At 34.7% G+C, this 21,075-nt stretch overlaps 3 protein-coding genes across 4 annotated transcripts; 1 reads left to right on the top strand and 2 right to left on the bottom strand.

The window, feature by feature from the left end:
• Positions 1-1,497: 1,497 nt before the first annotated feature.
• Positions 1,498-7,047, bottom strand: LOC128682845 (uncharacterized). Its single transcript, XM_053767776.2, has 2 exons — positions 6,708-7,047; positions 1,498-5,019 (listed from the first exon to the last, which is right to left on the bottom strand). Exons 1-2 carry the CDS (start codon positions 6,838-6,840, stop codon positions 4,607-4,609), a joined length of 546 nt encoding a protein of 181 aa, XP_053623751.1. The 5' UTR covers positions 6,841-7,047; the 3' UTR covers positions 1,498-4,606.
• A 5,168-nt stretch (positions 7,048-12,215) lies between these two features.
• On the bottom strand, positions 12,216-15,264 carry LOC128682843 (uncharacterized). The gene is made up of 2 exons (XM_053767773.2): positions 15,133-15,264; positions 12,216-14,784 (listed from the first exon to the last, which is right to left on the bottom strand). The coding sequence occupies exon 2, from the start codon at positions 14,782-14,784 to the stop codon at positions 12,784-12,786; it is 2,001 nt and encodes a 666-aa protein (XP_053623748.1). The 5' UTR covers positions 15,133-15,264; the 3' UTR covers positions 12,216-12,783.
• A 923-nt stretch (positions 15,265-16,187) lies between these two features.
• On the top strand, positions 16,188-20,703 carry LOC128682826 (proton-transporting V-type ATPase complex assembly regulator TMEM9-like). Of its 2 annotated transcripts, XM_053767721.2 has the most exons (6): positions 16,188-16,538; positions 16,757-16,779; positions 17,415-17,533; positions 18,143-18,257; positions 18,701-18,832; positions 19,802-20,703. In XM_053767721.2, the coding sequence occupies exons 1-6, from the start codon at positions 16,535-16,537 to the stop codon at positions 19,844-19,846; spliced, it is 438 nt and encodes a 145-aa protein (XP_053623696.1). In that variant the 5' UTR covers positions 16,188-16,534; the 3' UTR covers positions 19,847-20,703. The 2 variants fall into 2 exon arrangements, with proteins under 2 accessions (XP_053623696.1, XP_053623695.1); XM_053767720.2 differs by lacking the exon at positions 16,188-16,538 and having other exon boundaries at positions 16,547-16,779.
• Positions 20,704-21,075: the final 372 nt, after the last annotated feature.

Raw genomic sequence — 21,075 nt, 5'->3', positions numbered from 1 at the left:
GTAGGTACGCTAGAGATGGGTTTGCGTCCATTATTTGTCCAGTTTCTTTTTTCAGCCAGCAGTCGCAAACCGATTTATGGATACGACTAAACATCTCACGTGAAACTTAGATTGTCTCGCTTTAATACTCCATCTTCTGGAGACATGGGTTCTGAAAAATTCTAATGGAGACCCGTAACGATGCCATCGTCGACATGTGGGTGGAGGAAGATGCTACAGAACCCTTCGCCTGCCTTCCACACCAATACTCTTCTGCGAGAACTCAGTAAACCACAACATAACTAGATCGTAAAGCGTCACCGTAATCACAATAATGAACACTGGATAGAATATGCCTGCATAATTTCATCGGAATAAGATTGTTTTATTATTTAGAACTAGCTTTAGCTCGCGGCTTCGCACGCGTTATTTCCAGGATGAAATATATTGTTCTTCTCCATACTTCAAATTAATACATGCAGGTATGCAACAACTAAAGATTGGTCGAGTAGATAGAGCGTGAAGAGGTAAAAAACAAACTTACTTTCGCATTTATGATATTAGTTAGGATTATCGCATTGCGTCATAAAATTGCGACGTAGGTTCCTCACTGAAAATAGTTGGCAATTCATGATTTCTACGTACCTAATCTAAATCAGGGTGCATTCTATAATGCCTAGCAAAGAGTACAGTTATTTGTACGTGCAAATTAAAGCGTAGCACCTCGCTACACATATTTACCCCACCCGTGGGAAGCAGCGGCGTACGCGCATTTAGGGAGACGGTTCGCACGATACCCACCTGCCTTTACCATCAATTGGTAATAATACTTATGTTTGATACTTGGGGGAGGCTTCTGGCGTCTTCTTCTCTGAATTCCTAATCTAAAGCACCTAGATTATGTCTAATACTTAAAAGTACCAACAAGGACACGCCACGACTCCGTCTTCTCCACGGAAAAATTTTAGCTCAATTAGCATTCCTCACTATGGCACAGAAAGAAAAAAATATGGTATATGGCACAGAAAATAAACAGAACATCTTTTTATTTCAATAATAAAATAATTAAATGCATCTAGTGCATTGCCATAATAATATGAAATAAAAATCTTCGATTGGTCTCATTTGTATTTTGACAAAATTCTAGATAAATTAAATTTTTGTGAACAAAATTGTTACTTTTTTTTTATTGACGGAATAACAAATAAAAAAGTAAGTGTAAGTACATACTAATATTATACAAAAGAGAATTCAAATAAAGAGTAATTTAAAAAAAAAAGACACGTTATTCTCCAAGGATTTAGATAAGCACTATTTCGGTGGATTCAAAGGCTTTTCACAGATACTTTTTGACGTAACATTTTATATTATGTAGTAATTTCTCAAAAAGCAACAAACAGTGATCCGAAATGCCAGTACCTTACTTAGGTACTGGCATTACGGAACGATCACTGTTGAGAAGGAAACGTCAACGTAAAGTTAACGTCAAAGTTTGTATCGTTTAATAAAAGTATTCGATATTTTTAGAGATTTTATTTAATTAGGTATGTTGTTTCTATAAATTATTCACACTATGTTATAATTATAATTTAAATTTGCGAAACAATAAGTATATGTTCTAAAGTAAAATTTAAGACATGGAGAATGTGATGTTGATTGTGTCCTCAGCTTTAGAGCCACGCCACACTGCTCCGTTGTTTTCTATAGGTTTTGAGACGGACGTGCTACGTACGTCGAAACTCCATACAATTCTTGTGGGCGAAGTGCGGGTTTGCATTTCACTTCTCACCACCGAATCGATTCGAAGTGAGACGCAGCGAACCAATCACATTGCGCCGTTGTGAAGCAACTACAACCACTGCAATGTGATTGGTTCGCTGCGTCGCACACGAACCCCTCTTTGTCTGTCTAAAGACGTCAAAGCAACGGAGCGCGACTGAGCAATGGGGCATGGCTCTTAGGTGCGTCGGTCAGTTTTGATGAACGCTTAAATATTAAACTAACAAATAAACATAGTTCGATCTAGTCGATCAGTCTCTTCGCCACGGAACCGTTCATGCGACGTCAGAAACCCGCGCACTTGAACTACCCTCGCATTTTTATAAATTCTTTTTATTATTAACAAAAACTACAAAATAATCTATACAGACAGATGCTACATAAAAGATTTTATTAGAAAATATTACACATTCCCATATTCAATGTAATCACAATTAATCTCACGGGTTTTAATATCCACAGCCATTTCCGGTTTCGTAAAAATATACGGATATCTAAATAGAAAATTATAATAGCTTCTAATAAGATCCATTATGGAGTAGGTATAATTATGTATAATATACTTTTGTATAAATCGATAAAAGTGTGAAGGTGGTGCTAGCGCGCGCTTCGTGAAGCCTGGGCTAACGTGAGTAAATTTGCCGCCAGGGGCGCTGGTGTGCAGGTCTCGAAAAAGCGCCGCCAACGGCGAATCGACTCGTGAGCGTGACGTGAACCAGAACGTTTTGCAAATCATTTTATATCGGCTACACACCATCGCCGAACTCTTGCCGACGCAAATGCATGTTTTTATTTACCGCAATGAATAATACAGCAACGTATCATGGTTACCCAAACCAAAAAATACAAAGTCGTCTGTATTCCATTCAACAACGCAGCGAACCAATCACATTGCGCCATTGTGACGCAACAACAATCGATTCGATGATGAGAAGTAAAATGCAAACTCGCACTAACCCCTATGATTTAACCGGATGTCTGAGACAGAAAATGAAGAAAACGAATTTAATTTTTAACGCACTACACTATTTTGCCATTGCAATACCAAATGTTGCCAGCCAAAACAAGATAGCGCCCTCATTTGTTTTCTTCAATTTCTTGACCTACCTACTATACGTTAGGTTAGGTCTAATTTTTTGCGGTGCATATTGTACCAGATTCTGATCACACAAGATTTATTATTATAATAGTAAAATATTAAATAATTTACAACATTGATCAATTACCATAATGCTGGCATATAGTGCCCTTAATGACAATACCAATAAAGGAGAATGCTCAACAAATCCAAACGAACAAAATAAGAAATGACTCAATTTTCGTAATTTACAGACGGGTAAATTAATGACTATTTGCCCGCGCGCGCCCTTTTAAACCTATTATTTGGGCTGGTGTCAAGTCAACAAGGGCAAATATAATTTTACCGCCGTAATGGGCAACCGTTGAAAATTTTCAAAGTGCTTGAATATTTTTCTGCTGAAAGGTTTTGTCTTTCATTATGTAATGTTTATTACATTACATAATGAAAGACAAAATCAGAACTTTGAAACAATAAATTCCCGGCGAAACGTAGTTGAAAAGAATTTCAATTTTCAAAGTTTATTGACTGTACAGAAAATTCAGATACTTTTCCTAACGTAGGTAATGTTATTAGTTTCAGCAGAAAGATATTCAAGCATTTTGTAAATTTCCATTGATTGTCCACTGAATTTTATCTGTGCATAGGATAGTGCAAAATTTAATCAATATTAGTTTTTTTTTTAGAATGGTTCATTATTTTATAAACTGTAATAACGGCGAATGCTCGAAAATTCACCGATTCATATAACTTTGTATAATCTATATTATTGTACGTATACATTAAATCAACAATTATTATTTATGTCAAAACCAGAAATTGATAAAAAATAGACTAACTGGCATTATTAAGAGTTTAAATATAGAACAGAGGAGTAACTGAAACATGTGCAACTACATACATATATTTACTGTATATATTGATGTATCATAATGATAGCTATAACACAATTTATAACAAATTGATAGACATTGTGTCAATTACTCGAAGTTTTAATTCCTGTCATTCTCTAGTTTTGATATAAACATATATGGTTGATTTAAACTACCTACAGGAAAAAACCAGACCTTTAGGTTCTTAAAAAATATTTGATAATTATTTAGTGTGATGGCCTATTTCCTCTAATACAAAAAGCACAATAAACACAATCAACAATGCTTAAATCTATGTATATCAAAATATTTTTTTATGAAAAGCTGGTGCCTCACATAACTTTAAAAATCCTGTGGCACAGGTCACCAGATTCCCACCAATCATCTCTCATAAATACAGACATTGTACAAAATTATTACAAATACGTTCTATTTGTATCTAATATGACTATTATTAAGCCGATGATTCTAATATATTTTTCTTTCTATTCAATCTGGATTTTTTCCACTACACATTCTCCTACAGAAAATTATATTGGAAATACATAACTTATAGCAAGGAAACAATGAGAAACTTTATAATAAGGAGAAATCTACATACTTAATATATATAATTCTCGGATCTCGGCATACACTGCAGTCTCCTAGTATAGGGAAGCCCACGAGGGTATTTTGTGTTTGTACTCGAGCATGTCAACCATTCAGTGAGGCTGTTAATTCTAATTATGGATGCCTTCAATGCCATGTAAGATCAAGGCATATTTTTCAAAAAGCAACACAATCGCCATTTTGGTATGGTCGAGTGTTTTTATTCATTCAATGTTTGTTCAGTAATATAACAGTCAGATCTAAAACATAAAACTATTATTTTACTTTACTATATAATACAGAACGTTTCCTAGGACTGAATGTTCTTGTGACTAAACATTGAGTGTATGTAGGGCGCCACCATGGGAGGCACAGCGGGCGCCGCTTCGGGCACTGCTTCTTTTTCTTTATTATTCTTAGTTTTCCTAAATTGAAATCCATTTTTCCTTAAAATCTTGCGCAGTGTCTCCCTGGAGCCTTTGAAATTAATCTCCTCCTTTAGGATTTGAAGCAGCTTGTTAATTGTAGGCACTTCTTTCTTAAATGCATAGAACTCGTGTATTTTTCGTCTGATAACCTGCAGGTCATACTCATCTACTTCTATTTTGCCTTTGGTTCTTACCCTTTTCTTGGGGCCTTTCTTCAGTGTTTCAGGATCGAGAAGACCTTGTTCAACGAGACGAGCTTCCTTAACTATGTTCAGTACTGTTCTCTCGGAGACACCTGAAAGTAATGGGAGTTATTGTTAGCACTTCTACGATTACATATACATATAGGAACAAATCACACAGATTGAGCTAGCCCTAAAGTAAGTTCGAAGCTTGTGTTATGGGATACTAACTCAACAATGCTATATTCTATTAAATATACATATATAAATAAACATCTAGGACCCAGGTCAATCTGAAAAAGATCATTTTCCATGTTGACCTGACCAGGGTTCGAACCTGGGACCTCGGCAGTGTGACAGTCTGGAATGATGACCATTAGGCCACGGATGTTGTCCCATATGATTTAAATAACTTCTAGTTATGTGAATCATGTGTTTTTTTTTCGAATAAAAACCAATGCCTTTAAGGGATTAAATATATACCTTAAAAGCTTCTTTTAATTTGAACTCAAATATTGTTTTGAAAATTGAAAACAACAATAAATGTCAAATCATGTATATCTATTTGTTCATAAATGTAGTTCTTCATCCTAATCCTTCATCTTCATCTTCATCTTAATCCTTTGATTGCAATCAAAGGTTAAGTAAATTTAATAACAAATAGATATGCATGCTTATGTTTGTGCAAATCATTTAATGTTTTACGTGTAATAAATTATCACAGGTGGCTAAATCCATTTATATCTTGTGGACAAGCATTATGAAAGCTAGATAAGTTTATATTAGAGATCCCCCATGAGGCTGACATAGTCAGACAAGGTGCACTGAAGCCTTGTCAAAAATTTAGTAAACAAAAAAAGTGCAATAAAAGTATTTGTATTATATATTCATTTAGTATTAACCTGAAAATACAAACTTCCAAATTTAAATATTTGAATGTCCTCACTGCTGGGCCACATGCCTTCCTTATAGATGGATTATCTTTAATAATAATTACCTTATAAGGGCCAAACATAACCCACCCACTGCGGATTGGTGGGTTTTAATGTCTACAAATACAACTAATGGCTTCACATGCCTTCGGAAATATGGGGGGCTCAAGAAGATATATAGGAGCAATTTTGGTCAAGATTAAATCCCACTCATCGAAATGAATTTGTAACATGAATGGTATATTTGATGGTGTGTATATGTATCATTAATATTATCCTGTCAAACTGTTGATTATTGACATCAACAAATTATTGATTATCAACAAATTTGTGCAATTTCGGAGGCATTTGCATGTTTCACTCCTCGGCCACATAAATGTGGGAGTAACTATTTTAGTGACAAGTGAAGACTCAAGACTCCAACAAACAATAGAGGGCCGAATGAGGGAGAGAATATATGCATAATCTTGTCCCTATAGCTATCTCTTATGCATAGAGAAATTCCTCTCTACCTGAATGTTTTTATGCTTTATAGAGATGTGGTTACAAAGGAATTTTATAATGATATCTTGAGTAAGTGTTACAAAAGAAACAACAAACCCAAATGTGAATAGCAGAATCGTATAGGGCATGAAGGCCTCCTGCAGCTCAGTACAGGGTTATTACAAGGTGGGATCCCTTCAAAACATACAATCCAGATGGCACTGTGTACTTTATGCAATGATAAAGTGGTCACACCCGCTTTTTTGTCTTAAAGGATGTTGACTAACAAAAGATTGTATTTCAAAATAATATAAGCCTCTTTTGAGGATCTATTATAATAAATGCCTTGCTTTATATACCTTTTGAAACACTCGGTTATTACTGACCTGTAGCTGCAGATACACGAACATATACTTTGCTGAGGGGAATTATTGGAACTTGCATACGTTTTTCTTCGTCCATAAATTCTTTAACTCGTAATATTATATCACGCACTTCACTTGTTATGTTTTTAGGCATTTTTATTTACATGTGATTAGATTATCATAAAAGATGCAATAAAGATAACAATAAACAAACAAAAATTAGTCAGGTATGTAGGTAATGTAATATTTTTTTCACCAAGGAAGAAATAATCAAAAAAAGAACGCTTTCTTGTTTGTTCAGTGTAACTTTTTGTTTGCTTGCTTGTTTCTTGCCCTGTTGAGTTGCCTCCTTCCTTTCTTCCTTCGTTGAGTTTGATCACACTAGTGTTGTATTGCCGCTCGATTAGATTGTCGACTATTGATTGTTAATAGATATCGTTAGTCTATCTATTAACAATGGATAGTATATTAAAAATATCGATAGTATCAATATTTTCGATAGTATTGATACTATCAATAATTCATTAGAAGCAATGCTATTGAAGAAGTACACGCAGAAGCACCATATATGCCATTCCATAATACTGTTTTATTTTTGGGTACATAATGAAGCACTATGTCCAGAAGTTCTACCACAAACATACAACCATGTAGCACGTTGCTAACGTGCACATGCTATCTCTTTCCCCCATACGTGAACTCATTGTGTAAAAAAAGAGAACAATGACGTACGTGCTACTTATTTTATGCCTCATGGTAGCTACTGTTCGGGATCAGGGAGCTCCCCAGATCGACAGAAAATGTTTATAAAATTATATATTAGTCGAAAATTGTCCTCGATCAAATTACTGTTAAAACAAACACAATACTATTGCAAGTTGGCAGAGTATCGATAGTCTAAAACAACGGATAGTACCGATACTATCGTAGTATTGTTGCTAAAGAATGTCAATACACTCGATATTAAATTTATCGAACGTCGGCAACATTAGATCACAAAATAAAATAAAATAAAAAGGTAGGTACATAAATAAAAATAAATAAATACATATAAATACACGCACCGCACCAGTAAACCTAAGGCCTTGTTCGCACGATGCGTTCAAATGGCTGTAAGTATGAATTATTTTGATAGTTCATGATTTTGAGTGTCATGACTCATGAGTACTACGTACAACGATGTATTTATCAAAGATTTAGTAAGTGCTTCCGGAGTACCTACTAATTCCATGGTACTTACTAAATCCATGGTCATGGGATGGGAGCATGCATATTTTTCTTTTATCTAAGGGAGTCTGTTCATTTTTTTTTTCAAACAAAATTTTATGTATTTTAATGTTGTAAGTTTGTCATGGCTTTTTATGGTGGTGTAACTATAAATTTATCAATTTTGGGCTTCTTCCTTTTATCTGAGTGCTCTAGAGGCAATAATCGTAGACAAAGCTGACATAAGCTGATACATACATATAATTAAAATATTTTTTTATATCAACATACAGTATGGAGTATGAACGGAAATACCTCAGGGAAATAAGGAATCACGGAAGTAGCATTTTGTCATACTTAATACCTACACAGTAACAATCATTGAATTGAAGTAGATACTACTAACAAAGAACTATACTAATAACAATCGTTGAACGTGTGCAAATTATTCAAATGCAAGTTGGATTCTTGCACCTCTCTGCAGGTTCCGTAGTAGGTTAGATATCGTGTACTTAAACCTATACCCCCTCATTAATAAAAACGTATTCTTTGATTAGCCTCGGAATAGTTATCCTTTGTATTTACTCGTTCTTTCAATGTCAAACGCTGAAAAGAGAGAGAGGGACAAAACAAAGATATACTACTCCAAGCCTAATCAAAGAATTAAATGTTTATTATTATTATGGGGGTAATTTTCGTTTTTTTTACGATTTTACGTTATTTTTTATCTGCATTGTAAGCGTACTTATTTGCCAAATGTCAATGGAAACTGTTCTGATTGCCTATTGGTTTGGTTTTGATTGCCTTGTGAAATCGCTTAATAAATAATAAAAGTAACATATTTATTTGCTATAAGTAGATCCCTTGTACTTGTTTTATTGTATATTTTTTCTGTAATTTTAATTACTACCTTTACCTACATCCTTACGTAATAATAAATTTTAACTTGATACTGTATATTTTGGCGCGAACGCGTTTAGTTCGCGCCAAAATATACACCAGATGACTACATACTTACCAAGTGATCTTATAAAGTTGCCATTTTTATTTTAAGTAACTATGGAACCCCAAAATATTGAACTTTCTGATTCATATCATAATATCCATTCATGAATGTCCTTGTTTAAAAAACCCTCCCAAGTTAACTCATCATCGACGATTTTCAATACATTAATCTAATTTACCGAGCGATCCGGTCGTGTCAGTTTGCATTTCTGTGGAAAATCAGAGTACATTGTGATTGCCATCAAACTTGAATCATCAATAGAAAAGTCAGAGGAAGTATCAATATTTCATTTTCCACTGATCCTCTTCTTCATGGGGAGATTTAAATCATGCGTTGTGTTGGTATGTTTTGAGCACATTTATTTAATTTATCAGGAAGCTTTAAAAATACCTACTGGATTGAATAACTTTTTGATGCAAGATATACGTATAGGTATCTCTTTCATCAGTAGCCGGACCTCTCTTTCTTATGTATTGCGTCACCGCACCGTAAGTTACCTTTCAGCATGCAAGAAGGGGAGGTCTATCTATACTATTATTATATACAGGTATGCGTTTGTGAGTTCGTATGTTTGAGGCGGGTGATCTCCGAAACTACCGAACCGATATCAAAAATTATTTCACCATTAGGAAGGTCCATTATCCATGATTGCTATAGGCTATATTTTATCTCAGAATTCCTACGTTAGCGAAGCCTCGGGCAACATCTAGTCTAAAATAAATGTAAAACGTAAATATGATTGTAATAATAGGATTTGCATAATTCGACGTGATCGTATATTTAATTTTACAACATGAACATTTTCCAAAATTCACTCATCAACATTGAGAGAGGTACTACAAAAAAAATATTACTTGCAATTCAACGCGAGCGTTGGTTTTTGTACAAGTACTTCAAAGTGAAGTAAACGGTTAACATAGGTGTTTGTATTTTTGTGAGCAATAAAATATAATCGGTATTAGCATGAATAGAGTATAATAGAGTATGAAATATCATCTGTCATCTGTCACAATATTCCGTAAACGCATCAAAGAGTTTACTTTATTGCGGCAAATTGAGGGCAATATATTGAATTATTTTTAGGTTCATATTTATACTTTACATTACATACATATTCCATTTTTTCCTAAGTCATATGTTTAATCCTATTGTTTGCTGTTGTTTGTTTCTGTTTCCGTACATATTAACTTGTTTATTTTGCCACCATACCTACTTTTGTACTTTGTTCCAGCTGAAAATCAGCGCCTTGGCTTGATACCTTGGCACCATGCTGAGCTGGTCGCCATTTCGGCTTACATATTTTATTCGATCTATATTTGTTACTCTTTTGTATGTTTGGATTTTATGTGTTTGCCGAATAAATGATTTCTTTCTTTCTTTCTTTTTTTTCTTTCTTTTCTAGAGTTAACCTATCGTATTTCAACATCAGTTGCAAATGGTATCGTTCACAACGGTACATAGTATGTTTTTGTACCATATACGGAAAATTGAATTTCGGTAAGCACTTCCGAGTAATTGTGTTTCGATAGGTACTTATAGGATTTGTGGTCTCGATAGCGGCCTATCGATAGGGCTTGTTCGAGCAAGTGCTTCAGGGTATATTAGTTTTCATTTGGAAAATATGTATTTTTTAATTTTTAAGTTCAAAATCTTGAGTCCAAGTTTTTATCATTTGTAAAAATATATTTTAGGTTTGAATTTGTGATTAAGTATGATACTTCTTTTCAGGTATTGTTAGCTTCATTCTACCTTGTCTATCAACATTTCCCATCCAAATCACGAACGCGGCACAAACGTAATGTCTTAAATGAGATAATGGAGACCTTATCATATCCATTTGTATATGTTTATAATCAGGTTGTTAAATTTTACCATAAGATTAAGGATGCCCTATTTCCGCCGTCACCATCATTGCCGGGCCATCCGCGCATACTTATATAGAGAAAAGTTTGAGACACGGACATCTTTGAACATTAATTTTGTACTGCAAGGGTCGTCGCTGATCGGCCGAGACAAGACAAAGATTGAGTAGGTAGCTACCAATAGCATATGCACAAAGAAGGATATCGCATTCGCAAAAGCATGACGGATTGAAGGAGAAATTGAACTGAAGGAAATTTGTGTAGACAATGGTTTTTCTTAAATGATGTATGAAGAGTATGCGTCTGATTTGTGCTTAGGTACTATATGTGTACTTGTATTAAATAATATTATGTGGTGGCATGCGAAATAAAAAGATTTTAAGTTATTTAATGAACTGTTCATTTTTTCTAATCCTATAAATCCTATTAATAACATATCCTTAATTTTAGATTCCTATTGATACGGAATTCTAAAAAGAGGACAATATTTTTAAAATAAATATAATACTTCTTCACGTGGTGTTTAGCTTCATTCTACCTAACCTGCCGTTAATTTTCTTCAAAGTCACGAACTCGACACAGACGTGCCATTTCTAATATTCTGTTATGTATAGGTACCTATACATTTTATCAAAATATTCAGGGCTTTTTACACCCAAAGCCAGCTACGGAGGCTATAACGTCCACCACCTTCTCTGCTGCTAGGTAGAAACTAAGTGGGATAAAAAGATACTTCTTATGTCGGTGTCACACTGTCGGTGAAGAAATCATCGAATATGGCGGACGGACCAAATATAGACATAAGAGCCACTGTAACAAATTTTCACAGTTTTGACATGAAACGCGTCACGTAAAGGGCAGAGTTTCTTTTAGGAATGCGGCGAAGCCATGGCAATTCCGCTTTACCCATTAATCATAATTATAATAAAATACCTACACGTCACGAGCGATCACAAGTTTAAATTTAGATTTGCATTTTATATATTCAAAACCCTGGAATGCATATTTCGTCATTCAATAGTATTTATTTGTGGTCTGAATTTGTAATTAACTTAACCGAACACTTTTTTTCAGGTATTGTTGGCTTCATCCTGCCTAGCCCACGTACATTTACCTTCAAAATCTCGACACAAACGTAATGTTACGATTGAGTTAATACAGACCATCGTAACATATCCCTTTAAATTTGTTTATGACCAAGTTTATAAGTATTACAATATGCTTAAGGATACAATATTTAACCCAGAGCCGATGCCCAGAATAGACAAGAATAAATTAGAAAATTGGGGGCCGCCACGCCCCCTGCTGTGAAGAAGTAACAACTGAAGAGGATGAAAGAAAATTTTTATGCCGGTTACATACCATCGCCGCACTCAGACGGAATGCGTGAAAATAAGTCTAGGGGAGATGGGCCCAAAGCGGGTACCTCAAGGTTTGTGTCAAAAAATAAAGAGGTTATTGCAGTTGCAAAGTGGTTTTTTTTAATTATTTCGTACAAATATGTATTAAACTTTGTAACAAAAACTAAAAAACACTTCTTTCTTCATAAATTTCTTCAAAAACTTAAAAATTATTCAGTTGTTCATATTACCTGCTTTACCCGTAGGGGGTGCCTAAAGCGGGTATGGCCCTTAGGGCAAAACGGGTCAAGACTGGGCAAGGCGAGTAACAATGAGATTTTTTTCTTAAAAACTAAATAATGATAACAAAATAATAAAAATATCCTAAAACTTTTCAAAAAGTTGTACACAATCAAATTTAAATTGAAATTAAATTAATTAACAGCCAGTATTTAGATTTTTTTTTATCTTATATCTAATCAACAATCATTGCTTCAAAAAAAATCAGTCTTTTTAATCAAATTCGTCAGTCTTAATTAGTTACTGCTACATTTATTTATATAAAAAAAGGTTTTGTGATTAGTTTAGTATCTAATCAAAAGTAAAAATATCGAAAAATTAAAATAATAAAAGGTTGCACAAAATAAAATGTTCAGAAACTTTACGTGATTTTTTTTGTGTTACTATTCTTGACATAGATCACAATAGTAGGCCCCTTTGCCTAAATAGCTTGTACACTCTTCATGAGCCCAACCATGACAATCATCGCACCTTATCCAGTCTTCTATTGGTGGATCTTCGTACATCTCGTGGCATATGAAGCAGACACTTTTTTCTTCTGCGTGCTTCCTTGTCTTTCCGCTTCCAGTAATTTTTTTTGTGTTCGAGGTCGAGGCTTTTTGTTTTTTACCTTTTTTGGCCACAGGTGGATTTTTTTTAGACACAGACTTTACTTTTTCTTTAAGTTTCTTAAGTGATACTTTCTGTTTCTTAGACTCAATTTCTCTCTGTTGCTCTTTAATGGGAGTGCTGGTTAAAATTTCTGACTTTTGTGCTCTTCGTTTACGTGATGTCTTTGGTGCAGTTAGTTTAGGTATAGGGCGAATGTCCATTGGGGTTACCTTGGTAGGTGTAACACATTCAGGAATCACTGTTTTAACAAGCAGAACTTCCTCAGGTCTAGGGGTGTTGCTGTCAATGTCTTCAAGCATTCTATCTAATACTGACGGGGAAATTGTGCGATCGGAGTCTACAGAAAGGCGACCAGGACTATAATTTTGCATTTGTGGATGGTCGATAGTATTGTCACCTGGAATGTCTATGGGAATATCAGGGTCAAAGTTTTCTTGAACATTGGCAGGTTCAGTAGCGATTATGGTATCGATTTCATTATCTTCAGGAGGATCATTGACAGAGGTGTTTGGAAGATGTTCAGTGGCTATCGTATTAGAAATCAAAACGTCACATGCATTTAATGCCAGCGGCCTGTCTGTCAAGGATGAAGGAAGATAATCATCATCGCTAAATATATGTCGGTTTACTGGCCATATACCAGTTGCCTTAAATCCATTTACAGCATTTTGAGCAGAAGCTGCTTTCAGGTAAGCGTCGCCAAACAGCTGACCAATTTCAAATGGTGAAATGGTTCGTCCCACATGAGATCGTTGGTAAACCGAAACCGTCTGTTCAAAATAGGTTTTTAAAGGGCCATATACGCTTACATCTAGTGGTTGAGTTCGGTGACTGGTGTGTGGAGGTAATGAAATAAATATCACATTATTTTTTGAGGCATATTCTAATGCTGGCAGATATTTATGAGAAATGTGGTTATCCATCACAAGTATTACTTTATTTTCCTTAGTGGGTCTCGTCACCTCTACAAAATGGCGTAGCCAGTCTAAAAAAATTGGACCGGAAATCCATCCACTATCAGAACAAGTAGCTACTGTGCCTGGTGGTGATCCATCAAGCAGTCGGGGGTTCATACGTTTTCGAGAAAATATCATAAATGGAGGAATAAAAGATCCAGCTGCATTGCAGCAACACACAATTGTTGTCAATTTTCCTCTTTCAGTACTTGATATTATTCCTACTTGTTTTTTTCCAGTTCTGGTGAGAATTTTTGGTGGTTTATTGCTGGTGGTGCGCACACCCGTTTCGTCAACATTGTAAATTCTAGTCGCGTTGATTTCATTGCGATCTACTTGATCTTGTAAAAGATCAAAAAACCTCTCAACTTGCGGTCTATTAAAACCTCGGGCACGGGCTACTGACGTTGGCTCTGGCTTTCTCAAAGTTAATTCGGGATGTCTTGTTGCAAAGGCTCTATACCAATCTTCTCCAGCAGTTTTCTTTTTAAAAGGGTGCGGAATTCTATTGCTCTCTGCGTATTGATATACTAGAGATAAAAATTCAGATTTTGTCAGACCATAAAAAAGGTTATCCATATGAAACAAATATTCTATTAATTCAGATTCTTGTTGGTCATTAAAAACTGTAGAAAACCTACCGAGTTTTTTGTCTGCGGAGCCTTTTTTTATATGCCTTTGTAATGTTGATAAATTTATACCATATTTTTTTGCAGCACCATTTACTGAGCCCTTCTTTGCCTCTTCCATTGCCAACTTCATTGTCTCCACGTCCCAAGAAGCTTGTTTGGTCTTCCTTTTGTATTTTTGAACCATCTGCAAATGTATTATCAATGAATGATAGATTTCAGTACTTTACAAATACCTACCATGACTAAATATGAATTATGAGAGCCAATATATTGTAGGATCTTAACGCGAGAACAGTCGGTGTGCGCCAAAAATGTCTTGGGTAAAGCGGGTCAGGGCAAAGCGGTTACCTGCTTTACCCATACCTGCTTTGCCCAAAAGTTTATTTTTCACGATTTGTAAAATAACCTCAAAATCTTTATCAGAAATGTTGCACACACAACGAGGATTCAAAGCTGTTTTAATGCAGATTAACACACAAGTAACAATAATAACATAAGTCTCAATAGAATGAAGAAATTCGTAGTCACATACCTTGATATTTTTTAACAAAACAGGCCAATAAAAACACCCGCCGCTCAAAACGCCGCCGCGCGTCGCTGACGTTTCCGTCAAACTGATTCGTGTTGGTACGCGTTCGGGCGTCGCCGCGGCACGCACACATTTACACTATATGCTTGTATGCATGAATAACGAGGCCTACCCGCTTTAGCTGGTATACCCGCTTTGGGCTCACCTCCCCTAGTTTCTATTAGAGCTTTTAATCACCGCAATGAAAAACTAGCAAGATTTCATAAAATGTAATTTTAATATTTTTAGAATAGGAATACCCCAAAAATGGGACCATACTTTTGAAATAAACGAATAATATTAATAACATTAGTCGCACTTTTTTTATTTAAAGACTATTTAACTAATTTGTGTGTGTTCCCACAAAACCGATGGTTGAGTTCAATCGTCTAGGCACAAAATGTCCTATGTCCTTTTCTGGAGCTCCCAATGCCAAAAACGTTTTGATTCAAAGTAAATATATTGCTTTCTCTTTCATCTGTGTCCCCACCTCCCTCTCCCCTCTTGCGCGGCGAAAAGTAATACGGTGACTACACATTATACCTAAATTTGCTTTGTAATACATAAGAAAGAGCGGTGGGGCCACAGATGAAGGAGATAGTGTACCTTGCATCATAAAGTTCATATGAGTGGATGGAGGCTCCAGTATTAGGTACCTATAGATTCCTATCTAATCCGTACCTAGCTCGCATTGCAACTAGAGCTCTGTGTGTTCTTTATTTAATACTAATTTATTACTTATGTTATTCATAATGAAATAAATTTAAAAAAATTTTGGTGTCAATAGTTCCTTTTAATATTAATCCTTATTTCCTTGGTCATTGGTAGGTAAAAATACTTCCTTCTTCGCGCAATCCATGGATTTAGTAAGTATTCGAGTACCTACTAATTCCATGTGGTGCCCCCATGGAACTAGTAGGTACTCGAATACTTACTAAATCCATGGGGCACCATTCATTCATTGTCCTTGTCTCTGTCAAATTAACTCATGTCAAGAGGTACCTAGGTACCTACATCTATAGTGGTACACCACCCACCACTACAAGACCATTTCAATCAATAGAAATAATTCTTAATTTTTTAAACAATTGCTAGTGTAGTTGAATAAATCAACATTATCAATACTATTGATATATTTTTTAAACCTGTTAAAAAAATATAACAATGTTATTTAAAAAAAAATACTTGAATCTAAAGTATATTTTAACTTATTCTGTCAAGTAATTTCAAATTTTACAAAGTGCGATAGTGATAATATACTTTAGCTTAAAGTGTACTTTAATAACGATAGCTTATATCTTAACTTCGTATATTATGGATTAACCTAACTTGATCATTATGCTCCTCAATTCCCCACGCTAACTCTATGAGTAAGTAGATTTGAACCTCTATGTCATGTTTTGCATTTCCAACTTTATTCCAATCCAAAACATTTCTAACCTACATTATTTTATGATTAATTTAATTTTATCCATACATCTATTGGTACAAGAAATATTTTGTGATTTTCTTCGTTTATTAATGCAGTGATTTTTTTTGTGACTAATGAGAAAAGTCAACATGATTCCGAATATTTTTTTAATTTTGGCACTTTGCACCGGGCCAGTCTTGGTACGTTTTTTTGTCTATTTTTATTATTTGAACATTTCTTTTAAATTTACACGTACAATACCATTACATAAGTGCATATTCCTGTATGAAATATAAAATATTATTTGATATAAATGAGACGTTTATAAAAAAACGAAACATGCCTACCTTTATTTTTAACACAAACCAGTCCAATAATCATGTGTAATACGTTCCTCATTCTCAATAAATCACAAACAATGCCTTGCCAACCGAAGCCATCTGCTAATGGGTTAGCAGATGGCTTATAATCATCAAATTCCTAGTGCAGGGAACAATATAGATCCACTAACATATGGCACAAAGGAAAAAAGGTTTAAATGTGTTTACTAGCTGCGCCCAGGCGCCCCGTGAATTTTGGGATAAAAAGTACCCTATATGTTATTCAAATTTATATTTTAACTGTGTACCAAACAGTACATTTTTCACGAAAGACTAAGAATCGAATAGATATCATTTATTCCAAAGAATATGGTGATATAAATAGATGTTCACATTCAAAAGTACATATTACCTGTACATCCTCAAAAACTTTTACATTTATTTATAATATTAGTAAGATAATGTTTCTACCCTCTAATATTTAAACACACCTAATTTTAGCAGTATGTTTATAGAGCCAATCATACGAAGACAAGAGATGTTTGTGTGTTTGCTCGAATCCGGCATTCGTTCTGAATGATACACAGAGCACTAACCGACAGCTTTACATTGCTAATGTACCACCAGACAAATGGTAAGTTATTTTTGTGTATAACTAACTAATCTGCAATCAGTCATGGACTTTTAGCGGGTCTGTTGTGAAGTCAAGAGTTTCATATTCAGTTTGCTCAACAGTGGTAGCAGGCTTTCTTAGAATCTTGAGATGAGCTTCTAGATGTTGTATCGCTTCAATCTCTTTATATAACTGATTTTGGCCAAATTAGTAATGGTAAGCTAAATTATATTTGGCTAGCTTTTCGCGTCCGCGGCTACGCCCGCGTGACATCCCACGGGAGCTGTTATTTTTTCGGAGTGAAAGGTCCTTGTCCATACTTTAAACTACATGGTAATGTAAAATTTCAAGAAGATTGGTTTAGTAGATAGAGTGTGAAGAGGAAATAAACAAACTTACTTTCGCTTTCATTATATGATGATGCCAGATACCTTTGTGCAACTTGTATAAAATGTGACACTATTTAGTTGCATTATATTATGCATTTCATGCTGGTTACATACAGTGCCAAACTCAGATGGGGTAACAAATTAAGGGAAAACCAGCAATGTATGTGAAACAAAAAATCAATCCAAATAGATCCTATGTATGTATATAGGTATATTTTTTTATTGTATATTTGTATTGTAGCAACTGTGAGATGGTTGTCCTGCCTCATGTTGGGATTAGCATAAAAGGCAGAGGACAGGCTCTGTGTCCACAATGTGAATGCAAGTATGAGATGAGGAACACGAGGGTCATTATGGTAAGTCTTCTGATTTTATTTATTTATTGAGTAACAGACGGGCAGCTTCAGCAGCTGATATGTCTATATCAAGCAGCGTTGAAAGTTTCTAGATATTTCCCTATAAAAAGTCACATCACTGATATCAATTAATAACTTTATATTGATTCAGATTTTATATAACAGAGACACATTGTTCACTTCTATCCACTTATCAAGTCTATTTTTAAAGGGGTTTATTGATGGTGCAGAAACAACTTCCTCTGGTAATCTATTGCAATAAATATCTATCTGGTAATTTTATTACAATAACACACTCGAAAAGAAGAACTTTTCTCTTTTTGAGTGTGTTTTTATTTTGAATAAAGTCAAATTTGGCATAGAGATAGACACAGCGCTCAGGGGTAACATCGACTTTTTATGGTTTTATCCGAGCTGCTCGTATATCATATATCGAATTACAGATAGTGGTGATCCTAGTGCTGTGGCTCTTGATGCTGCTATCCATCTACATGGCATTCATAATGTGTCTCGACCCGTTGATGAAGAAGAAGAAACCGTCCCCCAGACGGTACAGGGAAGACGGCACGGAGGAGGTAATGCCATTTTGAAGGGTTGCAAGGTGGTTGTAAAATCGATAATTATATCGAGGTAATGAAATTATCGATAGTTGATAGTATCGATGATTTTGCTCGATAATATCGAATTTATTTTAAAAAAGGTGCAATTCACTGAATAAATACTTCTCACTTGTTTTTTACATAATGTACACACACAGCAATACTTCCTTCTTTTTGGAAGTTACTCGATAGCTTACTTTCATTTTAATTTAAAATAATACACAGTGATCGAAAATATATTAAAGCACCTAATTTATGTTTGTCCACAAGACTACGCCACAATAAAACGAAAGAATGGAGAAACAAATCCATGATGTTTTTTGTTTATAATATAAGAAAAGGAATATCTAAGGTCGTGAATTATCGAATTCTTTTTTTATATATGATATCGATACAATCGTTATAGCGCAAATATCTATAAAAATATCGATATTTTAACGTCGATATTATCGGTTTGCCGATGTATCGTTGCAACTGATACTGATTCAACAATGCTATATTTTGTCACATACTACATGCATCCCTGGACTTCGCTTCCGTGGGAATTTCGGGATTAAAAGTACCCCAAGCGCTATTCCAGATTACATACAGTTATTTCAGGTTACCAAATTCCATAACAATCTGTCTAGTAGATTTTGCACACACATACATACAAACATTCGCATTAGTAATTTTAGTAGGATATATGTCATAATGTGCAGAGAAGATTCCAAAAAGAATGGGCAATATTCGAATAAACTTTTGTTTGAATGATTGATCGAATAATTAATTATACAAATATTTTGTTAATTTTTTTTTTCTTTTATTAGACCGATAAAGTGGAGGACTTTATTTAATATCTCCTATGTACAGATATAGCCCACTTACAGTTTTATTAATATTATATGTATAGATATGAAATGCCACGTCATTTGAAATGTGTATATTTGAATGTTATTTTTCCAGGCTTGCAGTCTTCTCGCCCAAGAAGACATTGAAAATTTAACATAAGAAGACAACTTCCACATAATCATATGGAAGTGATTTTAAATCATTAAATTTTTATCTTGTGTGATTGACTAATTTCCAAGTCTGCGAGGACACATGTAATGGAAACATAATAATGCAGTAACATGTACAAATAGAAATGTCATAGTTAAATTATACGAATGTATAAAATATATTTAATAATGTATGAAAATTCGTATTATGAAGATTTGTATGGTAACATTACATATAAACAAAAATGAAATTGTATTTTCAATCTAAACAGGTACAGTTAATAGTACAACAACCTAACCAAATTGAAAACTTGCCGGTTGTACCGCGTCCTAGTTGATCATGCAGGGTGACTTGATGTGCTGTTGACTGTACAGGTGTTTATGCTAATTTCAGCCTGTGTCCGTGATATAGCAGGCAATTTTAGGAGTGCCTTCTGCACTGGTGCAGCCAGGTCTTGAGTAAACCGGCAAATTACTTACGGAATTTAGTACAGCGATGCCGCTGTCACCTGGTCGTGATAGAAGTGGCAAATCCAAGGATGCGCTTCTTAAAGTTTTCATATATGATGGTAATGTAAAGATAATTGAGAATGGTGTGGAGATGGAAAGCGGGAATGTGGTCCCTGGGTTCAGTAGCTCCGTGGCTGATATCGCAAACGCGTTCAGATGAGAGGGGATTGTCATTCGTATAAAATATGTTGTGTTTGTTCTTCCAATTAAGTTATATTTTTATTAGAAAAAAAAAATCCTGAAAATTATGTATTAACGTGGTAAGACTAAAGTTGTGATCTGAAATTTTATGATTTAGTTGTTGTTATACATACTTGTAAGAAAATCAATACCAAAATTAAATAAGGATCAAAAATGTATAGTTGTTTCCTTTTTTGCATAAATCCTACTAATAGTGTTATTTACACAAATATAAGAACATCTTTGGTCATTACATAGTGTAATGTCGCCCAGCACTGTCGCCGAACAGTTCGCCAAACTTTGGCGGATTCAGTACACATTGCTGGTTTTTAATTGCGGTAAATAAAAGCACGCATATTACCTACGCAATGTTCACGCATTCGCGTCGGCGTGTCCGACTTCGACGTCAGTGGAGCTGGCATAAAACAAAGTCGCTTACCGTGCTTCTTATACCTTGCTTAGATCTTTAAAACTACGTTAGTTACGTACACGTTACGTAACGTATTTAGATGCCGGTTTTTTGATAGATACTGATTTACGATCGATTAA

Source organism: Plodia interpunctella, chromosome Z (genome assembly GCF_027563975.2).
Source record: "Plodia interpunctella isolate USDA-ARS_2022_Savannah chromosome Z, ilPloInte3.2, whole genome shotgun sequence".
Classification (NCBI taxonomy): Eukaryota; Metazoa; Arthropoda; class Insecta; order Lepidoptera; family Pyralidae; genus Plodia; species Plodia interpunctella.
This window is presented reverse-complemented; position numbering and strand designations above follow the sequence as displayed.

What these genes read in the sequence shown, in the direction of transcription:
- LOC128682845 (XM_053767776.2), bottom strand. Translation starts at nt 6,840, where the DNA reads ATGCCTAAAAACATAACAAGTGAAGTGCGTGATATAATATTACGAGTT. An exon ending in TCGTGTATCTGCAGCTACAG is followed by an intron (nt 5,020 to 6,707) that starts GTCAGTAATAAC and finishes CATTACTTTCAG; the next exon opens with GTGTCTCCGAGAGAACAGTA.
- LOC128682843 (XM_053767773.2), bottom strand. Translation starts at nt 14,784, where the DNA reads ATGGTTCAAAAATACAAAAGGAAGACCAAACAAGCTTCTTGGGACGTG.
- LOC128682826 (XM_053767720.2), top strand. Translation starts at nt 16,714, where the DNA reads ATGAGAAAAGTCAACATGATTCCGAATATTTTTTTAATTTTGGCACTT. An exon ending in AATGTACCACCAGACAAATG is followed by an intron (nt 17,534 to 18,142) that starts GTAAGTTATTTT and finishes TTTGTATTGTAG; the next exon opens with CAACTGTGAGATGGTTGTCC. An exon ending in GGGAAGACGGCACGGAGGAG is followed by an intron (nt 18,833 to 19,801) that starts GTAATGCCATTT and finishes TTATTTTTCCAG; the next exon opens with GCTTGCAGTCTTCTCGCCCA.